The 24,421-nt window shown below is 40.8% G+C and overlaps 4 protein-coding genes across 4 annotated transcripts; 2 read left to right on the top strand and 2 right to left on the bottom strand.

Moving 5' to 3' along the window:
- The first annotated feature begins 119 nt into the window (after positions 1 to 119).
- Positions 120 to 1,509, top strand: LOC105386567 (mitochondrial cardiolipin hydrolase). Its single transcript, XM_011557160.3, has one exon. It carries the CDS (start codon positions 394 to 396, stop codon positions 1,069 to 1,071), a length of 678 nt encoding a protein of 225 aa, XP_011555462.2. The 5' UTR covers positions 120 to 393; the 3' UTR covers positions 1,072 to 1,509.
- A 560-nt stretch (positions 1,510 to 2,069) lies between these two features.
- On the top strand, positions 2,070 to 4,354 carry LOC105389890 (estradiol 17-beta-dehydrogenase 8). The gene is made up of 7 exons (XM_038108452.2): positions 2,070 to 2,219; positions 2,337 to 2,474; positions 2,719 to 2,912; positions 3,157 to 3,265; positions 3,561 to 3,645; positions 3,730 to 3,845; positions 4,022 to 4,354. Exons 1-7 carry the CDS (start codon positions 2,177 to 2,179, stop codon positions 4,105 to 4,107), a joined length of 771 nt encoding a protein of 256 aa, XP_037964380.1. The 5' UTR covers positions 2,070 to 2,176; the 3' UTR covers positions 4,108 to 4,354.
- On the bottom strand, positions 4,348 to 6,749 carry LOC105386576 (deoxynucleotidyltransferase terminal-interacting protein 2). Its single transcript, XM_038108451.2, has 4 exons — positions 6,551 to 6,749; positions 5,979 to 6,343; positions 4,981 to 5,145; positions 4,348 to 4,672 (listed from the first exon to the last, which is right to left on the bottom strand). Exons 1-4 carry the CDS (start codon positions 6,636 to 6,638, stop codon positions 4,421 to 4,423), a joined length of 870 nt encoding a protein of 289 aa, XP_037964379.2. The 5' UTR covers positions 6,639 to 6,749; the 3' UTR covers positions 4,348 to 4,420.
- A 2,024-nt stretch (positions 6,750 to 8,773) lies between these two features.
- LOC105389902 (zinc finger protein 57) lies at positions 8,774 to 24,125 on the bottom strand. Its single transcript, XM_048625666.1, has 14 exons — positions 23,860 to 24,125; positions 22,918 to 23,037; positions 22,433 to 22,577; positions 21,765 to 22,115; positions 21,249 to 21,415; positions 20,759 to 20,941; positions 20,002 to 20,213; positions 18,148 to 18,267; positions 17,467 to 17,571; positions 16,972 to 17,074; positions 16,447 to 16,562; positions 15,961 to 16,072; positions 9,990 to 10,103; positions 8,774 to 8,978 (listed from the first exon to the last, which is right to left on the bottom strand). Exons 1-14 carry the CDS (start codon positions 23,989 to 23,991, stop codon positions 8,787 to 8,789), a joined length of 2,172 nt encoding a protein of 723 aa, XP_048481623.1. The 5' UTR covers positions 23,992 to 24,125; the 3' UTR covers positions 8,774 to 8,786.
- Positions 24,126 to 24,421: the final 296 nt, after the last annotated feature.

Here is a 24,421-nt window from a genome sequence, read left to right as displayed (position 1 = left end):
CAAAGTTTAATATTGATACGACTTGAAATAGGTATTTGAACGTTGTGTTGTTGTGCTTGATTTGTTCACTTGTTGACTTGTTGTACTTTTCATTTTCAATAGTTTTCAAAGGATAGGTTCTAGGCGGTTTTTAAAATAAAATGAGTTAGTTAGAAGTACTTTATTCTACCATTTTTATATCATAAATCATCATAAATCTTCGCTCAGCAATCGCGTATGTGTTTATGATAAGTTGATAACTGAGCGGTGCACATTTAAAGTAATCAACAAGAGAGCGTTGAAGTTCTTTGACCTAACCCTGCCTTGTGGTCGTGTAAATATTTTGCATTTAACAGTTTGTGAGAATACACTGCAATATTGGTTAAGAGGGACACCGCCGTCGGAGCCAACAGCATGGGTATAAGATCGCCGGTCCGGTATTTTGCGATATTTCTGAGTGTCGCGTACTTATCGCAAGTGGCATACAAGTTTTTCTCACGAAGAAAACAAGAGGATACTAAAAACGAAATACACGAAGTTATTATATTCTCTCCACTTACATTAATGCCGAAGAACAGTAAATACAGCAGACACACTATAACTCCACCAATGGACAGACTATTGCACTATTTGAGCACACCACGAGAGACTTTGGACATTTGTATGTATGTTTTTACAAGCCAGGAGATAATGAATGCCATATTGAAAGTAATATACAGAGGAGTGAAAGTTCGTGTTATAGTTGATGCAGATATGGCCTTTGCCACCGGCTCCCAAGTGAGGAAACTGGAGAAGCAAGGTGTTCCAGTGCGTTGGATGAAGTCAACGTCTCTGATGCATCATAAGTTCTTTTTGGTGGATGTGTTATGTGAGCCTCCTTCAAGGGCTATTCCTCTGCTGGCGACCGGTTCACTGAACTGGACTGCTCAAGCAATGAACGGGAACTGGGAAGGTGTCACTGTCACATCGGAGAAGGACTTGATTGCTCCTTACAGAGAGGAGTTTGAACGACTCTGGGTGCAGTTTAAACCAATTGTACCACATTCTCCTCAATATACCAATGTAGCTAGGCAAGCAAGCAATAGAAATTAATACTGTAACAAAAGTAAAAAAATAGCTAGGTAACATTGTTGTATTATCCACATTATGATAGCTGGATCCACACCAGATGCAACTGCTTGGATTGTTAATGTGGATTCAGCTATTTTATCTTAAATTTATGTTGTTTTAGAATCAACCCCATGAGTTGATGATGATGTTTTCATAGTTTGTTAAGTTCAAAAGTATTACAAGCTTTCTTTTCAAAATAGTTAATATGTTAAAGAAGCCTGTGCACGTGGCCTTAATGTCTAAAACTAAAAAAAAATTGCTGAATCTCACATAGTGTAAGTGATAACTTATTTGATTTTATTCATAGAATAAGAAAATATAAGTGCTAAAAGTGCATAACCAAATTATAAATAAGTTCTAAAAGTAAGCTGTAAGTTATAATGACTGTTTTCCTACTTAAATATAAGTTAATTTACATTACCTTGGTTTTTTAAATACTCCTACTATTTGCATTGATTTTTCTTGTGTCCTACCCTACTTCTCAATTTTGTTTGTTCCCAAAGATGCAATATTAGTTAGGGAAGGTTTTTTAAGATATTATTCAACGATCAAGACGACCGAATGGCGTAGTGGTTAGTGACCCTGACTACTGAGCCGATGGTCCCGGGTTCGATTCCCGGCTGGGGCAGATATTTGTTTAAACACAGATATTTGTTCTAGGGTCTTGGATGTGCCCGTAAAATGGCAATAGGCCCGCCCCCTATTACATTGGGACTAACATAACACTCTGGCGAAAAGTGGGTGCAGCAATGCACCTCTGCCTACCCCGCAAGGGAGTACATTAGTACAAGGCGTGAGTGCGTGTGTTGTGTTCAATCAAACACCTTGTAAGCGAAAAGCCAAAGTAAGCCCCCGGCACTGTTGCGTAGGAGACGAAGAAATGCCAATGTGACATATCAATATGACAGATGGATTTAAATACTATAATCAACTTTATTATTATGTTTCTAGAGTGCAAATTCGAACTCGCCGATAATTTCTGTTAATTTTATCTTATCTCCAAAACGTCAAAAAAGTTCAAAGGTGCAGAAAATGAGAAAACTAAGTTAGAGGATAAATTCCGGACAAATCTTTTTACTTTTATAAAATGGTTGCAGGTATTGTTACAGGGCGCCTTGCGTTCGTTACAGGTAAGTAATTAACTATGTCTCGTTCATTTGTTTACGTATATACAATTTGTAAATAGCTGTAAACTTTTACTTTAGTACTTTCTTGGTAAACTTACTGAAACTTTTGACATAATGCAGGTGCCGGGTCGGGCATCGGCCGAGCGGCGTGCCAGGTGTTGTCCCGTGAGGGCGCCACAGTGATAGCGGCCGACAGAAACTATGATCAGGCTGTGGAAACTATAAAAAAGCACACCTCCCTGGCTCATGGGTCAAATGGTAAGTTCATGAAACTGCTGGCTTTGGGATTCTTGTAAGTAAGATTGATAATAAGTTTTTAACAGGGCATTTATGCTACATTTATATCATGTATTGGAATATAAGAATATGTTATGTTTGAAAGCACATTAATTTGTCACCAATCCTTATATTTCCTAACCAACATTTGAGCACAGCAGAGGCTAGATAATGAACTTGTAACATCAAGCGCCCTGAAGAATAAAACTTTTAAATATTATTGCAGGTATTGGTGATCACAGTGCACTTGAATTGGATGTTTCTGACTCGAAAGCAGTGCAGAATGCTCTAGAACAAACATTGAAGCTGTATAAGAAGCCGCCCACCATCGTCATCAACTCGGCCGGCATCACAAGGGATAACTGGATGCTCAAACTGTCCGAAGCTGACTATGACAGTGTACTTGATGTCAATTTGAAGGTGTGCTTTAAAAATACAATAAGTAGAAATTAACTAGAATTCATATAAACTCTCTGTACTTAGTTGTGTGTTTTTGGAAATAAATGTATTTAACATAATTTTATCATGGTATGGGTGCTGTGGATGTAAGCATTTTTGTTGTATAAAACAGATAACTTGGGTTTAATTGAGACAAAATACATACTTAGCACAAATTTTTTATCAAAATTTAGAATTAAACTCATGAGAAAAAAACATATTTCAGGGCACATTCCTGGTGATGCAAGCATTTGCAAGAGCTATGACAGAAGCTGCCGTCACCTCTGGGTCTATTGTCAACATTTCCAGTATTGTTGGGAAATATGGGAATATAGGTGAGCTTTTACTTCAATCAACATTCACAGCTAGTAGTCATTTTCCCTTTTAGTTAAGTATCCAGTCTCTTTATGTCAGTCAGGGTGCACAAAATAAGAGCCCTCTCTTCGTTCCTTGTATATGTAGACCTGGGCAGTCAGAAACAGATGCTAATCTAACTGGTCAATCCTTTCACCATTAGTGATAAACCCAAATATAGAGTGTTCAGTGATTGTCAACAACTCTATCACTCTGGTGAGCTACAGCCGCCCAATACACAGTATCATGTAAGTGACATTATATAATGTGTTTCAGGACAGACCAACTATTGTGGAAGCAAGGCTGGCGTGGTGGGCATGTCGCAAGCTGCTGCTAAAGAATTGGGAAAGTTTAATATAAGGTAAACTTGTAATTTTTTATGCAATGGAAACTTGGGTTATTCCTTTCTTCAAATAATAATGCTAATCATTTGTTTTGTTTTCAGAGTAAATGCAATTTTGCCTGGATTCATTAATACCCCAATAGTGGACACAGTGCCAGAGAAGGTTAAACAGGGCATTTTGAAGTTAGTGCCCCTAGGCCGCCTTGGTAGCCCAGTTGGTAAGTTTATTTTTGTACTTTAGTGTTCACTTGACAAATGCAAAGTAAAAATTGGATTAATCATTTTCAACTACTACTGACAAAAGGAAGACTCATATCAGATATTTTTCCTTTCATAGTGCTTTGGCAAAAACTAGGTACTTTTTTCTATAAACCATGTCAATATTTTGTTTCAGAGGTGGCTGAAATCATCACATTTCTAAGTTCAGACAAAAGTTCTTTTATAACTGGAGCAGCTATTGATGTAACTGGTGGATACTAAATAATATTAGAATAAAAAATCGTTTGTCTTCCAATTAAGTGATATTTTCTAATCACAGGTTATTATAAAATCATAAAGATAATATAACTAGATTCTGATGGTCATTGATGGTATTATTTATAATCTAATCAGTGACAAATAAATGACAAATGTGTTTTTATAGGACCACTTCGTACTTAAAGTTTTTTACAATTTTTACGAGCATTTTGTTGACTATTTTTAAGAGAATAAAATAAAGAATTGTTAACTTAGTTTCGTTTTATTTACTTTTAACATACTTAAACAGAAATTTCTTAATGTAGCCTATTCGACACTAGCTAGCGGCTTTTTTCTTTGCTTGCATTTTAGTCTTTTTCAATTCAGCTTTGCTTTTCTGTCTCTTGTCCCTCATGTGAGTCCTGTACTCTGTCCGTCTCTTTTCATCTATGATCTCCTTGTATTTCTTTTTGTTATACTTCTGGAATTCTGCATCCGCCAGTAACTCATCAACCATTGTCCTCTTCCTTTGCTTCTTTGTTAGTCTTTCATTGACATGGTCTAGTGGGTTATCCATTATACGACCAACCTGAAAAAGAGAAAAGGGACTTAAAAAAGATTGAATATTATACATAGAAATCAAGTACAGTCTTTATTATTATTTTTTTTTTTTTCATATTTTGTTTGCCAACTTGCAATCGGTTTAATATAACCATAAGCAGTTTATTTCATTGTTTATTTGGCTTTCATTGGTACAGTCTTTATACATATATTATTTATGTGTTCCATGCAACGTTTTGTCTTTTATTCTAAACTACCTTTAAAGTGTCTACTTTGTCTTGAGGTTTCTACACTAAAATTAAGAGAACTTTATAACATAAAGGCAATTAATCCCACCTGGAAATATTTAGGCAGGACTTCCATGTCATTCTTCTTGTAGAAATGCTTAGGGTCCATCGCGGACCTCATCTTGAGCACTTGCAGGTCGTTCTTCAGCTCCTCAGTGACCTCTGGTGCCGCCATGTTGAACCATGCCGGGCCCTTGGTCTTCTCTCGCTCTTTCTGTCAAAGTCAAAGTCAAAAATTTTTATTCATCGTACAAATATAAAATTTTCTGATGAACGTAAATTTTTACAAATTACTCTCCGTTCGGATAAGGGGGGGATCTTTCTGTCTAAGGAGAAGAACGGAGGCAAGAAACTCCTGAGCCATCTTTTCAAAAAAAGACTTAAAACTAGTTGGTATACAATACATATAAGCTTAATAATAATTATTATAATAATATGAGCAGAGCTAACTACTTATCACAGCCATGAATTAACGTCCTCTAAGTAATCATCAATTTTATAATAAGCTTTTTTACTGAGTTTCTCCTTAATGTAACACTTAAACTTATTCTCTGGCATTTGAGCAACTTCTGTTGGAAGCTTATTATAAAATCTAATACAGTACCCTAAAAACGATTTATTAACTATCGCCAGACGCATCGCTGGAAAAGCCAGCTTATGCTTGTTCCTAGTATTAATGTCATGATTACTGCCAATTGTATCAAAAGTTGAAATATTCTTTCGTACATACATTCTGGAATGTGAATTGAAGGAAAATTGTTGTTTATGTAGGTGTCACTAACTTCTATTCAATGCATTATAATAATTATGGAAGTATGAGGAGTACTTAATTATTTATAAGCAAATAAGATCCTGGTGGTGAGTGTGGTGGACTAGGCCTAAACTCTTTCTTCATTGGAAGGAGACCCGTGCCCCGTGGGACGTAATGGGTTGTGATGATGAAATAAGATCCTAAGCTTAATAAATATTGATAAAACAAAATTATTAGTGTTATCAAAGACACTGTAAAGATTTTCATATTTACCAACAAACAAGAAGGAAAATTACCTTTCTCAAAGCCTTTAACTCTTTGGCTCCAATATCGTACCGAGGCAGGCTGTGATCTTGTTCAATACCCGGAGTCAGCACAGAGCCCCGCATCTCTTTCTCCACATCTACTTTACCAAGACCAGACTTTAACTTTCCCGTATCTGTATCTAGCTGGTCAAAATGAAACAGTCTATCTTTTTTCTTCTTTTTCATCACAAAGGAGCCTGTCCACCTCATTTCTTGGTAGAAATCATCAAATAGGCCATCTATTTTAAGAGTCTTCAGCTTATTGAAAGCCTCTTCTTCTAATTTTGCGTTTTGGTCTAGTTCCTCCTTCTTTTTGTCAAATAATTGCAATATGGCATCTACTCTATCTTCCTTTTCTGCAATTACAATAACGGTTTCATTACATAAACATTACTCAAATATAACCTAAGTAAATTTCAGAATAGTATGAATTAATTAACTCAATAAATGGTCCGTGGTTCATAAAATTATTAGAATTATGGTCGAGGGATACCTTCAAAAGTATCGTATGAGGATATAAAGCATTATTTAAAGAATCATTCACAAAATTAAATATAACTAACCTGCAAAGTATGGTTTATCACTCCCGGAAAGCAGTTCCGTTTTCCCAAGCAGATCCTCATCACCTACTGTGTCTATTATGAAATCCATTTCAAGTTCGATCAATATATTTCATTAAATATTAAATTAAACGTGTTTTCATAGGTTTCAACAACATTTCACGTGGTGGTATTTTTGATAAACAGAGAACTGTCAAAAAGCTGTCAGCACGTTTGTCAAACTGACGTCTTCCATAGGAATGTCACTCAGATCAGATCCACACTTTAGAACAACTCTCAGAATAAGAACGGTTTCTCTCGGTTGCGAGAATGAGTACGAATCTACAAATAGGTAGTCATGAAAATGATTTTGCATCGATGATGATGATGATATTCACCATGCATTGGGTCGCGTGAGCGGATAAGAGTGTGGACCTCTCTCCAACTACCCAGAATGCTTATTGCATACAGAGCTGGTTTCACAGGAGTAACTGGAGTATTTGTAGAAGTCTGTATTATAAGCACTTATACAGGGTGTTGCAAAAAGGGTATACTAAGGGCTTAGATATATCATGCTGCACAGATAGGTTTCGGCTTAGTATACCCTTTTTGCAACAGGGTATAAAAATACTATAGCTGATACCTACACTATTGTTTTAGAGCGATCGAAATAAAATACTGCTTTTAGTGTTAATTTCAGTTTAATTTAATATAATCTTACTTATCTTATAGTTAGGTACTTATTTGACTGTACTTGACATTAAATCTTCTGAGTGGTGTTCTATACTGGAACAACCTTTGGGCAAACTGATATACACTTGTCCAAAATTAATAATGCACATGCAGATCTTCACACCCGAATAACTAAATCGTAAGAGCCTTAAAAAAACACTTGCATTTTGCACCTTGTTCGAAAGAAATAGGAGTCAATATCATGTGTCACATAATCGAAAACAACCGATCTGTCAAAGATTTCTATGCGCATTAGGGGCCGTCCATTAATCACGTGAGGCTCAAAGGGGGGGGGGGGGTACTGAAAACCTCACGAAACATCACGAGGGGGGTTCTCGTTAGACATCACGTGTATAAATTTTTTGTCAAAAATTAGGTATTTCTGAACCGATATTTTGGACGGCGCAAAAATTTTAACGATTTGTAGTATTACCTATATTTTTTCTAGTAAAAAATTGCCTTTACATAGACTTCCAAAAAAATACACGTGATCCAGGGGGGGGGAGGGGGGGTTGGTCCCAAACCTCACCAAATATCACCAGGGAGGGGAGGGTCAAAAAATGAGAAAAACGACCTCACGTGATTAATGGACGGCCCCTTATCAATTTTGGAGCACTGTACATACATACACGCCAGCATCTAATGAATAATAATTTATTTCAGGCACAGCCTATATCAAAATCTTAAAGGGTTGTAACTTGTTAGGTTGTTGTGACTATTTGTTAGAGATTTCCATGAGTATTCTTTTTCTTTTATAAATAATATTCTGATTTCTATTAAAATACTTAAATTAATACTACAATACATTGTAAAATACAACACGATCATATATTATACACATAAAAAGAGGCGGTATCTTATATTCAAAATTGCACACAAATAATTTGTAAGTAAATTTTTTATAACCCTAGAATTTACTATGCTAACGATAAGTTAATAGCGACTAGTAAATATGTACAATGGAAGGTATTCCTAAATTATACCTACTAGAGTTCCTCAAAGTTATCAATATTCAACCTAGATTTAGTATCCGATAGATTTTGTATAATTACAACAATGAATATTCAGTATTGTAACCTGCGGTGGTCACAAATATCTTCTTAAATTCTCAGGAAATTCTACCAGTGCATTGTGATTACAGCTAATTCCTTCATTCCTTTCACTTCATTCACTATTACAATAATCTTCATTCTCTTCATATGTCATTCATGATTATTAATTATTAATACTTTAATTGTTACATAAAATTCATTAGATCTATGTTTCTCTTAGAGCTTTTAAGATTGCCATCCCATCACTATTGTGTGCTTTCAATATTTTGTAAATCTGCCAGATTAGCACACATAAATCTACATTTCATCATACAATTTGGTGTATAGTATAACTTCTCATTGCAATTAAAATAATTCATTCACTCTTTCCACATTCCCTCATAAAAACTACAATTCCTTCACTCTTTCCACATTTCTTTCGTCAATTCCACCATTAATTCACTCTTTCCCACATTTTCCACAATTCATTTACACACTCACACGACATTCATCATCTCCCTGCCCCTCTTAGGCCCCTTTCCCTTGGCGTTCCCGTTCCCGTGGGTATTCCGCATGTGTTTGTAGATGGAGGTCTGCCAGATGAACACGGCGGGGCAGAGGCGGCACTTGAACGACTTGGTGCGCTGCGCGTGCGCTTGGGAAACGTGGTCCTTGAGCTTGCGTACCGTCTGTGGGCGGATAGTTTGAATGTTAATGGGTTGTAACTTTATAAAAATGTGTTTCTTGGAGTTTTGTGATGATAAAAAAAGATTGAATTAAAATACATAGTTTTTTAGCAACAACAAAAGACGAAGAAAAAAACAAACACAATTTGTTTTTTGTTTTTTTTGTGAAACAATTTGAAATGGCGGCCTTTTCAAAAGCGGTACTAGGAAAGGAGTCATTTCTTACAACGAGAGTGAGATAGTAGGATTGCATCCACCGTTTGATAATTTTAATCCTTCCTACTCCCATTTATCTATTCCACTATATTCATAATCTTAATTAATCTGCGTACGTTCTCCCCGCTTACGCTTTTCAAATCTTTGTACAAATCGATTACCGGCTTGATAAGTCAGTTAAAAAGTCAACACTGCAATTTCCTTGTCTCCCTTCCCCAAAAACGTACAACTTCCGACTCTCTGCTTTCATTCCAAGAGTCGACACTACCCTGCCTCCCTCTATCCCTTCCCTCCCCCCTCACCTTGTAGTACTTCCCGCACATGTCGCACAGGTGCTCGCCCTCCGGCTCCACCTTCTTCTTGCCCTCGTGGATGTTGTTCACGTGCGCCGAGAGTCAGCCTATTATATGAAATGGCTGCCTTTTTATAAGCGGCAGTAGGAACAAAGCATATAGAGACCTATAACTAGAGTGAGGTAGCATGAGTGCGTCCGCCATTTTGATATTTTACTCCTTTCAACTCCCCAGAGATATGTCAACCACCCGTGGTTTAGTTGTAAAGCAACTCCCATACGAAACGGCCGCCATCATATTGTTTCTTTAACTGCTCACATTCGTCCCACTTACGCTTACCCCTGTGTTGATAGAACTTACAACGGGCTTGAAGAAATTGATAAAGAGCTTACTTAAATCGTCTAGCGTCCGCTTCATAAGAAGCACAGCGTTTCGATTCTCCTTCATTCATTCATAGTCAAAGATGCCCCCCCCTCTCTCTCTCTCCCCTCCCCTCCCCCCTCACCTTGTAGTACTTCCCGCACATGTCGCACAGGTGCTCCCCCTCCGGCTCCACCTTCTTCTTGCCCTCGTGGATGTTGTTCACGTGCGCCGACAGCGTCAGCTGCGACTTGAACGGCTGTAAGAAAATAGAAGATGATTTTCATCAAGTATAGGTCTAAAACCCTTCCTTCATTGGAAGGAGAACCGGGCCCCAGCAGTGGGGACGTGATGGGGTGTGATGATGATACACGCAGTTCACCAGAGGAACCAGCGGCTCTTCCTGGGCAGTCAGCGACTAAAGGCCTTATCATAATAGCGGATGGCGGTGGTTTTCGCTGCGCCCTCGTTTCGCTGTGCAAGCCGCTAGTGTAGTGTATGTAATGTAGGTAGATATAGATTAGAAATAAAGGAGCTTGTGTGGGTAGGGGCCATATATGATTCATTCTGGAATAAACCGTAATGTACATAAGACGTTGTTTAATTTACTTCATTGGCTAACGAGGATTTTCAACGATATCGCGGAAGCATTTCAGTATAAGTAATTAGAATTATTTACGAATCAGCTGGGCATCGAATCACAACAATGTCGGTGGGGAGAATCGGCGAGTTTCATGTCGCGAGTGGCAACTGGGCGAGGTACGTGGAGCGATTGGAAATGTATTTCCAAATCAACAAAATTGAAGAAAAGGATCGAGTGCCTATGCTTATCACGGTCATTGGTGATACGGCGTACGCGCTATTGAGCGATTTATTAAGCCCAGGGAAGCCATCATCAACAAAATACAATGTAATTGTTTCCACGTTGAAAGATCACCTGCAACCAAAGGTTTCCATAATGGCGGAGCGTTACCGGTTCAGACAAAGGAGGCAATCGTGCGGCGAAAGTGTTAAAGATTATTACACGGAGCTTAAAAAGTTATCAAGTGAGTGTGATTTCGGTGCTAACTTAGAGGACAATTTACGGGACCAGTTAGTATGTGGTTTAAAAAGTGACGTAATTAGACAACGACTTTTTGCGGAGGACAGTCTGAGTTTCAGCCAAGCTGTTAAGATTGCGTGTTCACTGGAGGCGGCGGAGCGCGATGCGGCGTCGGTGGAGGTCATGGGTGCAGGGGGCGGCGGCGCCTCAGCCCATAGCAACAGCGCGGTACATGCGCTGACGTCATCGCGGGCGCGCGGGCCATCCGGCTCGGCGGCGCAGGGCTCCTACGGCCGCGGGCCTAGTGGGGCGCGGAGATGGGCTTCGCCGGACACGGCTCGAAGTGCTGATCAATCAGCTCAGTGTGAGGCGTGCGGCGCACGCAGCCACGGGATAAAAGACTGTCGATTCAGAAGGGCAATCTGCAGTAAATGCGGTAAAGAAGGCCACCTACGGCGTGTATGCCCCGCGTGGGCGGAGCGCGCCGGACACAGATGGGCGGGAAACAGAGGATACAAACAGAGCAAATCTCTGCATCATCTAGATGAAGGAGTACCCGCCCAGGAAGAGGATGACTCAGCGGAATGTGAAGAGGAGTTAAACCAACTCTGCTTGAGTGGCTACAAGCCGGTGAGTTTACCCATAAATGTAGATGGCCATAGATTACGTATGGAATTAGATACAGGATCGGCCATAAGTTGTATCAGTAAGGAAACATATGATTCCTTGTTTAGTAATAGGCAGTTGGAAAGCTATAATTTAGTTTTAAAATTCTATGATGGTAGCAGAGTACGTCCCTTAGGTTTAATTAAGCCTAATGTTAAATGGGGCAACATAACAAAACAATTAGAGCTCTTTGTAATTGAAGGTGGTACTACATCTATTGGCTATTGGGCAGGCATTGGTTAACTGAGTTGAAGGGTTCTACCTTTTTTGGCATAAGATTTATTTGCCTAATCTCGTATTGCATAGTAACGTTTGGTCAAAGTCTCGTTACGCCGAAAATCGTATGGCATAAATCTCGTTTAGTAAAAAGTTATTTCGCATAACATTGTTTAGCCTAATAATGGTATGGCCAAATCTTGAATAGCCTAATAATGCTATGGCATAGGTTTATTAGGTTTATACAAAGTAATAATATTCGTTTGGCTTTAACTTTGACGGAGCGTCTCCCTACATAGCGCAAACTGGTGTCTTGTATTGATTCCGCTGTTTGGAAAACGCTCCGCTCCGCTTCGCTGCGCTCCGCTTTGGTTTTTATGAACATGTGCACCTAACACGCTCCTCCTCGCTTTGCTCGTCGTCGCACCTATTTTTAGGTTTCGATCTTATGGGGTTTGTAATAATTATATTGGTCGTTAACTTTCGATTTTTTGATCATACAAAATCGTGATTTTCGGGATGTAGGAGAAAAATACCACAATTTGTACATTTACTACATACCTACTTAATATATTATTTATTAAGATAACATTAGGATAAACAAGATTATACTTAGGTATAGACGAACATAAATTTGAGCAAACGAAACTTAGGTGTTTAAAGATTGTGCCTAAAGAGTTTTAGACGAAACGAGCCTTATGCCACATAAGTCTTGGCAAAGTGATGGTTCGGCTAAAAAAGTTTAGACCATACGAGTTATGCGAAATGAGTTTTGGTCAATAAAGATTATGCGAGATGAGCGGAACCCGAGTTGAAGGTGCCTTTGTTAACAAGCACAGATATGGTTGAACAATGTAATCAATTGGCAGATGGTAAAGAATTGAACATGTTACTTTCCAGACATAAGGAGCTATTCAGCGGCGGACTGGGTAGATTCACTGGCGGGAAGGTGAGGCTGCGGGTGCGGGAGGACGCGGTGCCGGTGTTCTGCCGCGCGCGCCCGCTGCCTTTCGCGCTCAAGGAGCGCGTGGACGCCGAGCTCGACGCCATGCTGCGGGACGGCGTCATCGAGCCGGTGGACTGCTCGGACTGGGCCACGCCGCTGGTGCCGGTGAGTAAGGCGGACGGTGGACTTAGAATATGCGCGGATTATAAAATCACGCTTAACCCTGCTTTGTTGGTCGATAGATATCCGTTGCCTAGGTTCGATGACTTATTAATGACCTTGAATAAGTCGGTTATATTCAGTAAATGCGATTTATCCCAAGCGTACAATCAGCTGGAACTCGATGAGTCAGCAAAATATACGGTAGTAAACACACATAGAGGTCTCTATAGGTACAAACGGCTCGTGTATGGCCTATCATCCAGTTCGGGGATATTTCAGCGGACCCTTTCAAATTTGCTAAAAGGCATTCCTTTCACGGGGGTTTTCATCGATGACGTCATCGTAGGAGGTAGGAATATTGAGGAACATCTAAAATCGTTAGAGGAGGTCCTGCGTAGATTGTCAGAAAATGGGTTAAAATTGAAGAAAAATAAATGCGAGTTTATGGTGGACGAGGTGAAATACCTCGGATATATAATATCAAAAGACGGTATCAAAACCGATCCGGAGAAGGTTAAAGCAATGGTGGAGATGGCGCCACCAGAAAACGTAGCCGAATTAAGGTCATTCTTGGGTCTGGTTAATTTTTATGGCAAATTTATCAAAAATATGAGTCAGATATTAGCACCATTGTATGAATTATTAAAAAAAGATGTTAGTTGGGTATGGAGTACTAGGTGCAAGGAGGCTTTTGATACAATTAAAAGGGTCCTAGCTAGCTCGGAGGTATTAGCACACTACGATGAGGATAAACCGTTAATCTTAACGTGCGACGCAAGCGGGCAGGGGGTAGGCGGAGTGCTCACGCAGCCGGGCGCGCGCGGGGAGCGCCCCGTCGCGTACATGTCTAGGACGCTTAGCGACGCGGAAAAAAATTACGCTCAGATACAGCGGGAAGCTTTAGCGATTATAGTCAGCCTTAAAAAGTTTCACCAATATCTGTACGGTAGAAAGTTTTTACTTAGAACGGATCACAAACCATTAGTTAGTATTTTTGGATCAAAATCCGGCGTACCACCTATGGCCGCGAGTAGATTACAAAGGTGGGCGGTCATACTTTCGGCTTATAGCTATGACATTGAGTATGTCACAACGAAAGAAAATATAGCAGACGGTTTTTCGCGATTACCATTAAAGGTTAAAGAATATCCTAACAATCAGATACCCGAGCAAACCTACTTACATCAAGTACAAGACGCATTATTATTAGATGCTTCATTGATTAAAAGGGAGACGGCCAGGGACCCAATTTTGAGCAGAGTCGTTAGTTTTATAAACGACGGCTGGCCGCAGGAGATTGAAATTCAAAGCGTGAAACCTTATTTCAATCGCAGGAACGAACTTTATGTAGAAATGGGTTGCATTATGTGGGGCCACAGAGTGGTCGTCCCTGAAAGCTGTAAAAAAAAAGTGTTAGCAGAGTTACACGAGCCACATATGGGAATCGTTAAAACCAAAAGTATAGCGCGTAGTTATGTATGGTGGCCGGGGGTGGATGAAGGTGTCGAGGCGACGTGTCGCGCCTGCGCGGTGTGCGCGGCCGAGAGCGACGCGCCGCGCGCGCACCAGCCGAGCCCGTGGCCTTGGCACGGCCGGCCGTGGACCAGGCTCCATGTTGATTACATGGGTCCAATATTCAATCAGTTGTACTTAGTGGTAGTCGATGCTACCTCTAAATGGATGGAAATCTTTGCGGTGCCTAGCACTGGCGCGACGCACGCCATTGAGAAGTTAAGTCAACTTTTTGCGCAATTTGGGTTGTGTAAACAAATCATTTCCGATAACGGCCCGCCATTCTCGAGCACTGAGTTCGAATTATTCACAAGGTCAAACGGGATAGACCACATATTTTCCGCACCTTATCATCCCGCTTCAAACGGGGCTGCCGAGAATGCGGTTAAAACGCTTAAGAAAGTTATAAAAAAGGCGAAATTGGAAAATTCGAATGTATCAATGGCATTACAGAAGTTTTTACTACATTATCGTAACACCGAGCATTGCACAACGGGGGATAGCCCAGCGCGAATTTTAATGGGGCGTTCGTTGAGAACTAGACTTGATGTAATAAAGCCAGATAGGGAAAAAAAGGTGTTGAGAGCTCAGCGTAGTCAGGTCGAGGGTGCAGGGGGTAGTGTCAGGGAGCTAAAGGCAGGCGATACAGTATGGTGTAGGCAATACCAACCGGGTAAAAAGTGGGTTGCGGGGGAAGTGTCAGAGAGGTTAGGCACTACTGACTATACTGTCCGTAGGGAAGATGGTTCTGAGACACATAGACATATTGACCAACTAAGGCAGAGGTCGTCCTTAAGTGTTGCACCTCCGCCTTGCGATCCGGTTCGGCGTCGTGATTCAGGGCCGAGGGTGAGCGGTGCCTGCGACTATAGTCCTTCGCTAAGTGATAGCATTGATAACACGGATCACACGGTTACAAAATCGCCTACGCCTAGTACAACAGTGAATCTACCACAGTCTCCGCCTACCGCGAAACCTATACGAAGTACTCGTAATCAGAATCCTGTATATAAATAATGGTTTAGTATTATATATGTATAACAAGTAGTAAGTAAGTATAATAGTTAAGTTTAGTGATCACTTAAGTATATGATTAAATTTAATTAAGTAAGTTATTAAGAGTATACTGTTATTTAAGTGGAGAGGATTGTAGTGTATGTAATGTAGGTAGATATAGATTAGAAATAAAGGAGCTTGTGTGGGTAGGGGCCATATATGATTCATTCTGGAATAAACCGTAATGTACATAAGACGTTGTTTAATTTACTTCAGCTAGTATAAACGCTGGAACCCTTACTTGACTGTACAATCTTTTAACCATGGTGACAAGCCATATTCTTGCTGTGGTGTTTGTCACCGACGCGATAAGAAGATTTGTATAAAATTAGATACGCGCACTTCGCGTAGCTAAACCCTGGCCAACGGTCACGATTGGTTATGTTATAACAATAGTGTATGGTAGGGGATGGAAAGTAGGGTAGGGTATTTCTATTTCTATAGAAATAGGGTAGGGAAAGTGGCGGTATGAAGTTCGCCGGGCCAGCTAGTATAGAAATAAAAATCAAAACTCACCTTATGACATATAGCGCAGACGTATTTGACCTTCTTGAGATGGTCCCAGTCGATGTGGTCCACCAGGATGATCTTGCTCTGGAACTTCTTGCCGCAGTGGTCACACGCAAACCTGCAAATAAAAAAAGTAGCGTTATAAGTTCGAGTGCATTTGTGAGATCGTGGGCATATACATATATACACTCACGTGTTAAGAAATAGTTCCACTTATAAAATGCAGACACTAAATAATAGGATTATTTGGTAATATTCTAATGCGCCATAAAATGTACTTTAACATTGCAGAAGGCATCATTAAGTTACTTTTTTCCGTTTAGATGTAGTTTGGTGATTTTCTCAATGGAACTTTTTCATTGCCCGTGAGTGTTTTATGGCGCGGAAGAGTCGCCTATTAGCGGTACAAGCGCTGCAGTAGCTCTGCGCCATACATATTTGCGTCTGAGCTGTGAACCACTGAACTGTAAAATGAGAGGTGTTGTACGTTACCTGTTGACCTCGAGCACGCCGGCGCCGTGCGTCTTGGTGTAGCGCATGTGCTTGTTGTAGCCCTCGCGAGACGAGAAACGCTTGCCGCACTGCCGGCACTCGTAGCGGGCGCCCACCTGGGTAGACAGGGGTGTTATAGGATGCATGAGTATAAAAAAATATGAATATGCGTATAGGTATGCATTCGAAGATGCTATCAAAGAGAGAGAGAGGTATTATAGGTTTAAAAAACGAACTAATTAAAAGGAATGCGTCAGAAAATAGGTATTATCGAAGAAGAGACTCAATAATGTGTAGCCAAAAGCACACGTGCAGTATTGTATCGAAAAGGGTATTTTCTTCCATTAGCGTTTCTTTTTCAGAAATACACCATTGAGATAGAAATAAAACAAAACTATGAAAATTATGCTTGCAAAAAATGTAATAGCATGAAGCGTTATACGGGGGTATATCTCAAGAAAAGTTACTGGAAAACACACTTTACACTATTTATGCGGAGTGTGATGTGTGCATGAATGTATTTACCTTCTTATCCGCATGTAGTCTCAGATGCCTGGCGAGGTTCCCCTTCCACTGGAACAGCTTGCCGCACACCGGGCACGGGTGCGTCACGCCGTCGTGGATCACGCTGCGGGGAGACACGGATATAAGGAGACTGTGATGCACATTGTGAGCGTGGAGCTTTTAGATTTTGTCCTAGTCTTGCACTTTTTTTGTGTAAAGTTGTCTTCATTCTTCCATCGTTCGTCTTCCATTTTCTCCACACAAAGTTGGAATTAAGTGTTTTTCTAACATTGTTGGAATGCCTTAAACAAATACTCTCTACTACAAAAATAATTAAATTTCACTTCCAAGCCAGGTTGCAGCGGTGTTGGTCAAATTGTTATCAATTATTATAAAGTTTTTTTTAAAGAAATTGATAAGCTACATTTATCAGATTTTTGCCTACCAATGACATCATCATTATCATCACCTACCAATATCAAATAATCATCATAATCATAGTAGTGCAGTGCTTACACATGGTTCTTATATGTCTTCTTGGAGAAGAAGATCTTGCCGCACTCCTCGCACGGGATCTGCAGCTTCTCCGGCTTGTTGCTGCTCTTCTTGCCCGCCATGTACCTGCAAACAGTATGTTTTAATTCATTATAGTTTTCAAGGCGTCAATAAAGAAAGGGATCATAAAGAGGAGGCAAAAATCAAAGCTATTTTTTTTATTAAAATGCGTCCACCCGTGGCCCGGAATAGTGTGCGACAGTTTTTATAAAATGTATTGGAACGATATGAGCGGCGCCCCGCTGCGAGTCATAATGTGAGCGATCTATTAAACCACATTCCAATCCGCTCAGTTTGTTCATCTGTTCTAGAGCTAAGTATACATATACTAGCTGACCCGCAGCGAGCTTAGCTTTGCCTTAGAATGTTTTCCTATTCAAATGTTTTTCCCCGCTAACTCCCATTCCCGCGAGAATTTCGGGATTTGATTTCTTAGTGCACCTCTACTACTGGTACCTCTACTACGGTACTTAAGCTACGTAACTTCCAAATTTTCAATAATAATTCAAGTGCCTACGTATAGTCATTTAGGCTGTGCGTTAATATGTCAGTCAGTCAGTCAGTTTCTCCTTTGTGTATAGATTTAAATTACAGACTTATAAAATCCCCCTATTTGGCTTTATGAATTAAATATCCACTCACTCCAGATGCACGCGCAGTCTCAGCTTGTTGGCGAAGAGCTTCCCGCAGCAGTCGCACTTGGGGTTCTCGTCCTTGCACGAGAGGGACAGGTTCTTGTGTTGCAGCACGTCTGTCTTTGAACTGTAACGGGGGATTGTGTTAATGAGGTAATAAAAGAGTATAGTAACCGGACATGGGTGGTATTTTAATTTTTTGAAGTAGAAATAATTCCTATGATGTTTTTTTACATACAAGTGCAATATTTGCCAAGACTAGGTTACTTTAGGTTACTTAGTAGTTAAAATATTCTCTTCTCTATAAAATTTGCACTTGTTTGTAGAAACTGACTTAAATTCATCTCTGCAAACATTGCAATCGTACGTACATGTTGCCGCACATGCCCCGACATCAGTCCTACTATACGGATGGCAACGGCGGCAGCACAGCATTACACTGAAACTCACCTTACTTCATCTCCGCAAACATTGCACTTATAAGTCTTCAGCACCACGGGCGCGTCATGTTGCCTCACGTGTCCGGACATCAAATTCGCTAGTGCGGTGCGGAAGGAACCAGCAGCCAAGCGAGACGCGATGCACATTAGAAAACTTAAGACAAACGAAAGGCGCAAAACAACACTGAATCTTACCTAAATTCATCACCGCAAAAATTGCACTTATACGTCTTCAGCACCACCGGTGTATCATGTTGCCGCACATGCCCGGACATCAGCCTCGCCGGCGCGGTGCGGAAGGGGCAGCGGCGGCACCACAGTGCAACACAGGTCACAAAACTCATTCTAGACAAAAATATACCAAGAAGACTGAAACTCACCTAAATTCTTCTCCACAAACATTATGTTTGTACGTTTTTAGCCCACCAACCGGCGCGTCGTGCTGCCGCACATTTCTCGAAACGAGCCTCGCCAGCGCGTTGCGGCAGCAGGGGTTCCACAGTGTTACGCGGGTTCGATAAATAATACGAGACAAATAAATACCACCAGAGGCCCAAAAAATCGCTGTAACTCACCTAAATTCATCTCCACAAACATTGCACTTATACGTCTTCAGCACCACCGGCGTGTCATGTTGCCTCACATGGCCGGACATTAGCCTCGCCAGCGCGGTGCGGAAGGGGCATCGGCGACTAAACAGCGCGATGCGAGTTAAAAAACTCAAGAAGCCCAACAATACAGAAACTTACCTAAACTCATCTCCGCAAACATTACATTTATACGTCTTCAGCACCACCGGTGTATCATGCTGCCTCACATGCCCGGACATGAGCCTCGCCAGCGCGGTGCGGAAGGGGCAGCGGCGGCAGCGGAGAGCCGTCAGGTTTTAATACTCATAGTAGACAAAGATGTACCAAAAAGACTGAAACTTACCTAAATTCATCTCCACAAACATTACACTTATACGTCTTCAGCACCACCGGCGCGTCATGTTGCCTCACATTTCTGGACATCAGCCTGGCTAGCGCGGTGCGGAAGGGGCAGCGGCTGCAGCTAGACTGATGCTAATCAACAAAACCTCCCAAAAACATATCGACAGCTATTTGTTTTTCTGCAATAAACTGACTCACCTAAATTCATCCCTACAAACAGCGGCAGCAGTGTAGAGCGTACTGGTCAAAGATGCCACCAGAGCCCTAAAATACGACAAAAACTCACCTAAATTCATCTCCGCAAACATTGCACTTGTACGTCTTCAGCACCACCGGTGTATCATGCTGCCTCACATGCCCGGACATGAGCCTCGCCAGCGCGGTGCGGAAGGGGCAGCGGCGGCACCGTAGAGCTAAACTCATGCTACTCAACCAAACCTCCCAAAACATAAAGACAGGTATTTGTTTTTCTGCAATACACTGACTCACCTAAATTCATCTCCGCAAACATTGCACTTATACGTCTTCAGCACCACCGGTGTATCATGTTGCCTCACATGTCCGGACATCAGCCTCACCAGTGCAGTGCGGAAGGGGCAGCGGCGGCAGCGCAGTGCTGTGAGGTGCTGCTCGCGGTGGGCGGGCAACTCGCGCGGGTTGACTGTGCAGCGGCAGACGTCGCATTGGGGGGAGGTTGGGTCCTGCGGGGGAAGGGGTTGGTGTTGAGGTAACGGAAAATAGGAGTTGTCTCTCAAATCGTGCGCTTAGTGCTACTTTTTGCTCTAAGTAACTTCATAAATAGTATAACCAATTTTTATCCTTCCTATTATCAGGACATAGTTTTTGCTCCATGTGACGTCATAAAGACATAAAGAGCGGACATCTAAAGAAAAAAACAGAGCATAAAAATACCAAAAATCCCAAATTCAAATGCTTTCAAACTCTGCATCTATTTACTCAGCTGACACCGCACCGGGCCAGACAAGTTTGTGGCAATATAATTTTCCCTCTCGCCTATTTTTTTATAAAATGTACTAGCTGTTCCCGCGAGCTTCACTTCACTTTAATAAGTTTTCTCGTGGGAATTCCGGGATAATAGTAGCATATCAGTTAATGCAGGGTGTCAGTTGTCAGCTAACTCCATACCAAATTTCGTTTAAATCAGTTCAGCCGTTTTGACGTGAAGAAGTAACAAACACACACATACAAACTGTCTCCTTTATAATATTAGTAGCAATCCTCTCACCTCCCCATGTTTATTTTCGACGTGCGCCTGCATGAGCCGGGCGTTGTGGAAGCCCACGAGGCAGGAGCCGCAGCGGCGCCGCAGCCGCAGGAAATCTTCGTGCGAGGCGTCGTCCGAGCGCTGGGCCCACATCTCCGCCTCCGTCATCATTACTTTAAATCGTGCACTTAGTGCTACTTTTTGCTCATAGTAACGTCGTAAAGTATTTGAGAGACATTTAAAAATATTTTTTTCCTTCAAGACATCAGTACATCGTTTTTGCTCCATTTACATCATAATAGACATAAAGAGCATAAGTATTTAAAAAAAACAGCATTAAAATACCGTAAATCTCCCAAATTGTAATGATTACAAAACTTTGCCTTCTGGAATCCATTTAGTCAGCTGACACCACTGGACCAGATAAGTTTGTGGTAATATAATTTGACTTTTTCTCTAGATGCGTTTTTATTCTCTAGATTCTAATTTTAACAATCTACAGTCCCCTCACCTCCCCATGCTTGTTCTCGACGTGCGCCTGCATGAACCGGGCGTTGTGGAAGCCCACGAGGCAGGAGCCGCAGCGGTGCCGCAGCCGCAGGAAGTCTTCGTGCGACGCGTCCTCGGAGCGCTGGGCCCACATCTCTGCTTCTGTCATCGTGTAGGTTTCTACTAGCTCTGGAATACCGGATGTTAGGGGCTAAATTAGGTGCCGCTGCACGGGTTCGTTATCGACGTAGATAAAAGTGACTATATCACGATTGGTGGAATGCCCATAAAACGAGTTTATCGACGACTATAACGAACCCGTGTAGCGTGCCGCAGTGGGATAAAACTAATATTCGTGAACCACAAAGAAATTCTTATCATGGCTTGTGAATTTAGGTTTTGTCAATGTCATTTATTCGCGGCCAGGAATCGAACCCGGGTCCTTTGGCACAGCAGTCGTCAAATTGACTATAAAATACCGACATTAAAAAGTTACTCAATTGATTATCAATACTCAATTTAGATCTTAAAGACTCACCTTCAGAAAACTTCTTAAACTTCCCCGTTTTCTTCTTCTCTTTGGAGCCTTTTCGTTTTTCTTTCGATTTTCTTCTTTCTTTGTCTTTCGAGCTCTTTCTTTCCTTGTCTTTAGAGCTTTTTCTTTCCGACTTGTCTATGTCCTTGGAACTTTTTCTTTTAACTTTTTTCTTGTCATCCTTTTTGAGTTTCTTTTTAACTTTGTTTTCTTTCTTCACTCTGGGGATATCGTCTTGTATGATTTCTACTGGTTCCGTGTGAGCTGGTTCTTCAAGTATTGTTAGAGCATCGTTTGAATCACTGAAGTGGTCAGGCTCATCCTTGTAGAAGTCTTCAAACTTGTCTTCTGAAACTAAGTAAAGTATATGATAATATCTAATGAAGGTTCTTGGTAAATTATTAGTGCTATTGCTCATGCATGATTCAAAAATAATAATGTAATAATAGTAAGGAAGATGGTATCCAGTAATCGCTGAACAATCTAATAAAAAGCTTTGCCAGCCAGATTGGGTTCCAATAATACCCCTATAAGTACTTTCAGTACTTTTTTAGCAATATCAGCAGTCAGCGACTCACTCACGCCAATCTGACTGGCCAATCATTTCACCACAATGACAAACCTAGTCTAGCTCTTGCGTATGCCACTGCCACACTAAGAACAACAACTACCTTCCTCCTTAACCTGATCGTCCACGTCAGCCACCTCCACCTTGACCTCATCAGGCGGTGGCAGCTCCGTGGGCGGTAGGCGGGACACCTGCAGCCGCTGCGTCGCGTGGCGCGCCAGGTCCGCCGGGGAGTAGAGGAATGTGTGCTGCGGGTTGTAGGGAGGTTTTGTGATGTGGTGTAAATGTGAAATGTTATGGCGAGCATCCACTGCCGGCTAAATAAGTTAGTTAACATAGTTGATCCAGTTTTTCATGAATGTCCATCCACTGTAAACTATGGACTGTGTATGAAAAAGGCTTGGCAGCCATTAACAGCACACGCGGGCATGATCAGGATTTTAGGTGTAGTAGAATTATATATGTACTTCATGGAAAATGCTTTACTTTTTTCCTATTTAGAAACTTTAATCAGATTATGAATTATTTTTGCCTTTAAAAAAATTTATATCACTTTTTAATACAATTTTACCAGCTATTGTTACTAACCTCTCTGGAGTAGTCGATGAGCACTTGGTAGGAGCGCAGCATCTGTGCGCGGAAGCGGCTCATGACGCGCACCGCGGCCAGGCACTCCCAGCACACCTGCAGAGTCAGACCCTCGGGGACCTGCACAAATACAATAACAGTAATATTGGCAAAAATATGTTTTTAATTTTGGCAATTCCTTAGGTAGATCGAAAGCATTTTATGGCTGAACATGATCTGACCCCTTAGCATGAATTTTCATCGTGAACGTGACGTGAAATTACTCGATGAATTTTGTAGGGACATTTTATTTCTGCTACCGACCGCCAGAGGCACTGTTCATATTTTCATACAAAATTACTCGATGAACTCTACTTCACGTTCACGATGAAAATTCATGCTAAGGGGTCTGGAATGTTGACCTGGGGAACATGATTGTGCATACACCCCCTATGGAATATGGGACACAAAGCAGTATGCAGTGTCATGTGAAGGAAAATATTGTGAGGAAACCTGCACATCTAGAATCAGAAGTGTGAAGCCACGGACCCACAGTGATCCTGTGTGGCAGGGATTGAGATCTGATTTGCACAACAGTTCCCGGAGCCTTACACTTTGTAAATCATAACCTGCTAAAAAAATTGTGCTAAATAGGCATAGGCTCTGAGTAAATAAGATATCATGAAGGCCTGGAGTGAAGATATAAAAAGTCACCAACATGAAACATCTATGACCAACAGTCAGTGTTGCTGGCCACTACCTCATTTGGGGTAAAAGAGCACATAATCCTTAAAGATTTTAGATTTTGCCGCAATATTTACCGGCAATTTGAAGAAATATAATTATCATATACAGCTCAATAAACATTAGTGTTTTGAATGTAATATTTGATAGAAAAAAGAATGTTATTCATTAAATTATACATTAATATCTGAAGTAATTGATGTTGAAAACACAACTTACATCAATGTTCCCCAGTAATTTATAGCAATTCTTAACTTCTTCACTGAAAAACATTTTGCGATTGTGGTTCAAGCAGCCAACACAAATGCCATTCATATTATAACCTTCTATGTTTATATTTATTGCATTCATTTTGAATTCTTAAAAAACAATTTATATTTTAACTTAGAAAATTCTAAATATTTACAGAATTTGGTAATAAATGAGTAAATTTGTTGATAAAAAGGTACACGAAAAATGTAAACAATTGAACCACAGAGTAATTGATCACTGTCAAAAATATTTTTAAAATGCCATTTGTCAGAGTTGCCATTCTAATAAAAACATTAATGCGGACAGTTATTTTATCTACACCAGCGAAGTGGCGTGAGCCAGTTCCAGTAAAAAATCATACAGGTTTATCTTATACGTTTTTATAATAAATTATCAAATGAAGCAATAAACCTTACTGAGCAAAAATTTAAGAATTATGTTAAAGCTACATTATGTAGTAAAGCTTACTATAGTATAAATGATTATTTAAACGACAAAAACGCGTGGTCTTGTCCACCTCAGCTAAGGC

The sequence above is a fragment of the Plutella xylostella genome, chromosome 15, assembly GCF_932276165.1.
Source record: "Plutella xylostella chromosome 15, ilPluXylo3.1, whole genome shotgun sequence".
NCBI classification, from domain to species: domain Eukaryota; kingdom Metazoa; phylum Arthropoda; class Insecta; order Lepidoptera; family Plutellidae; genus Plutella; species Plutella xylostella.
This window is presented reverse-complemented; position numbering and strand designations above follow the sequence as displayed.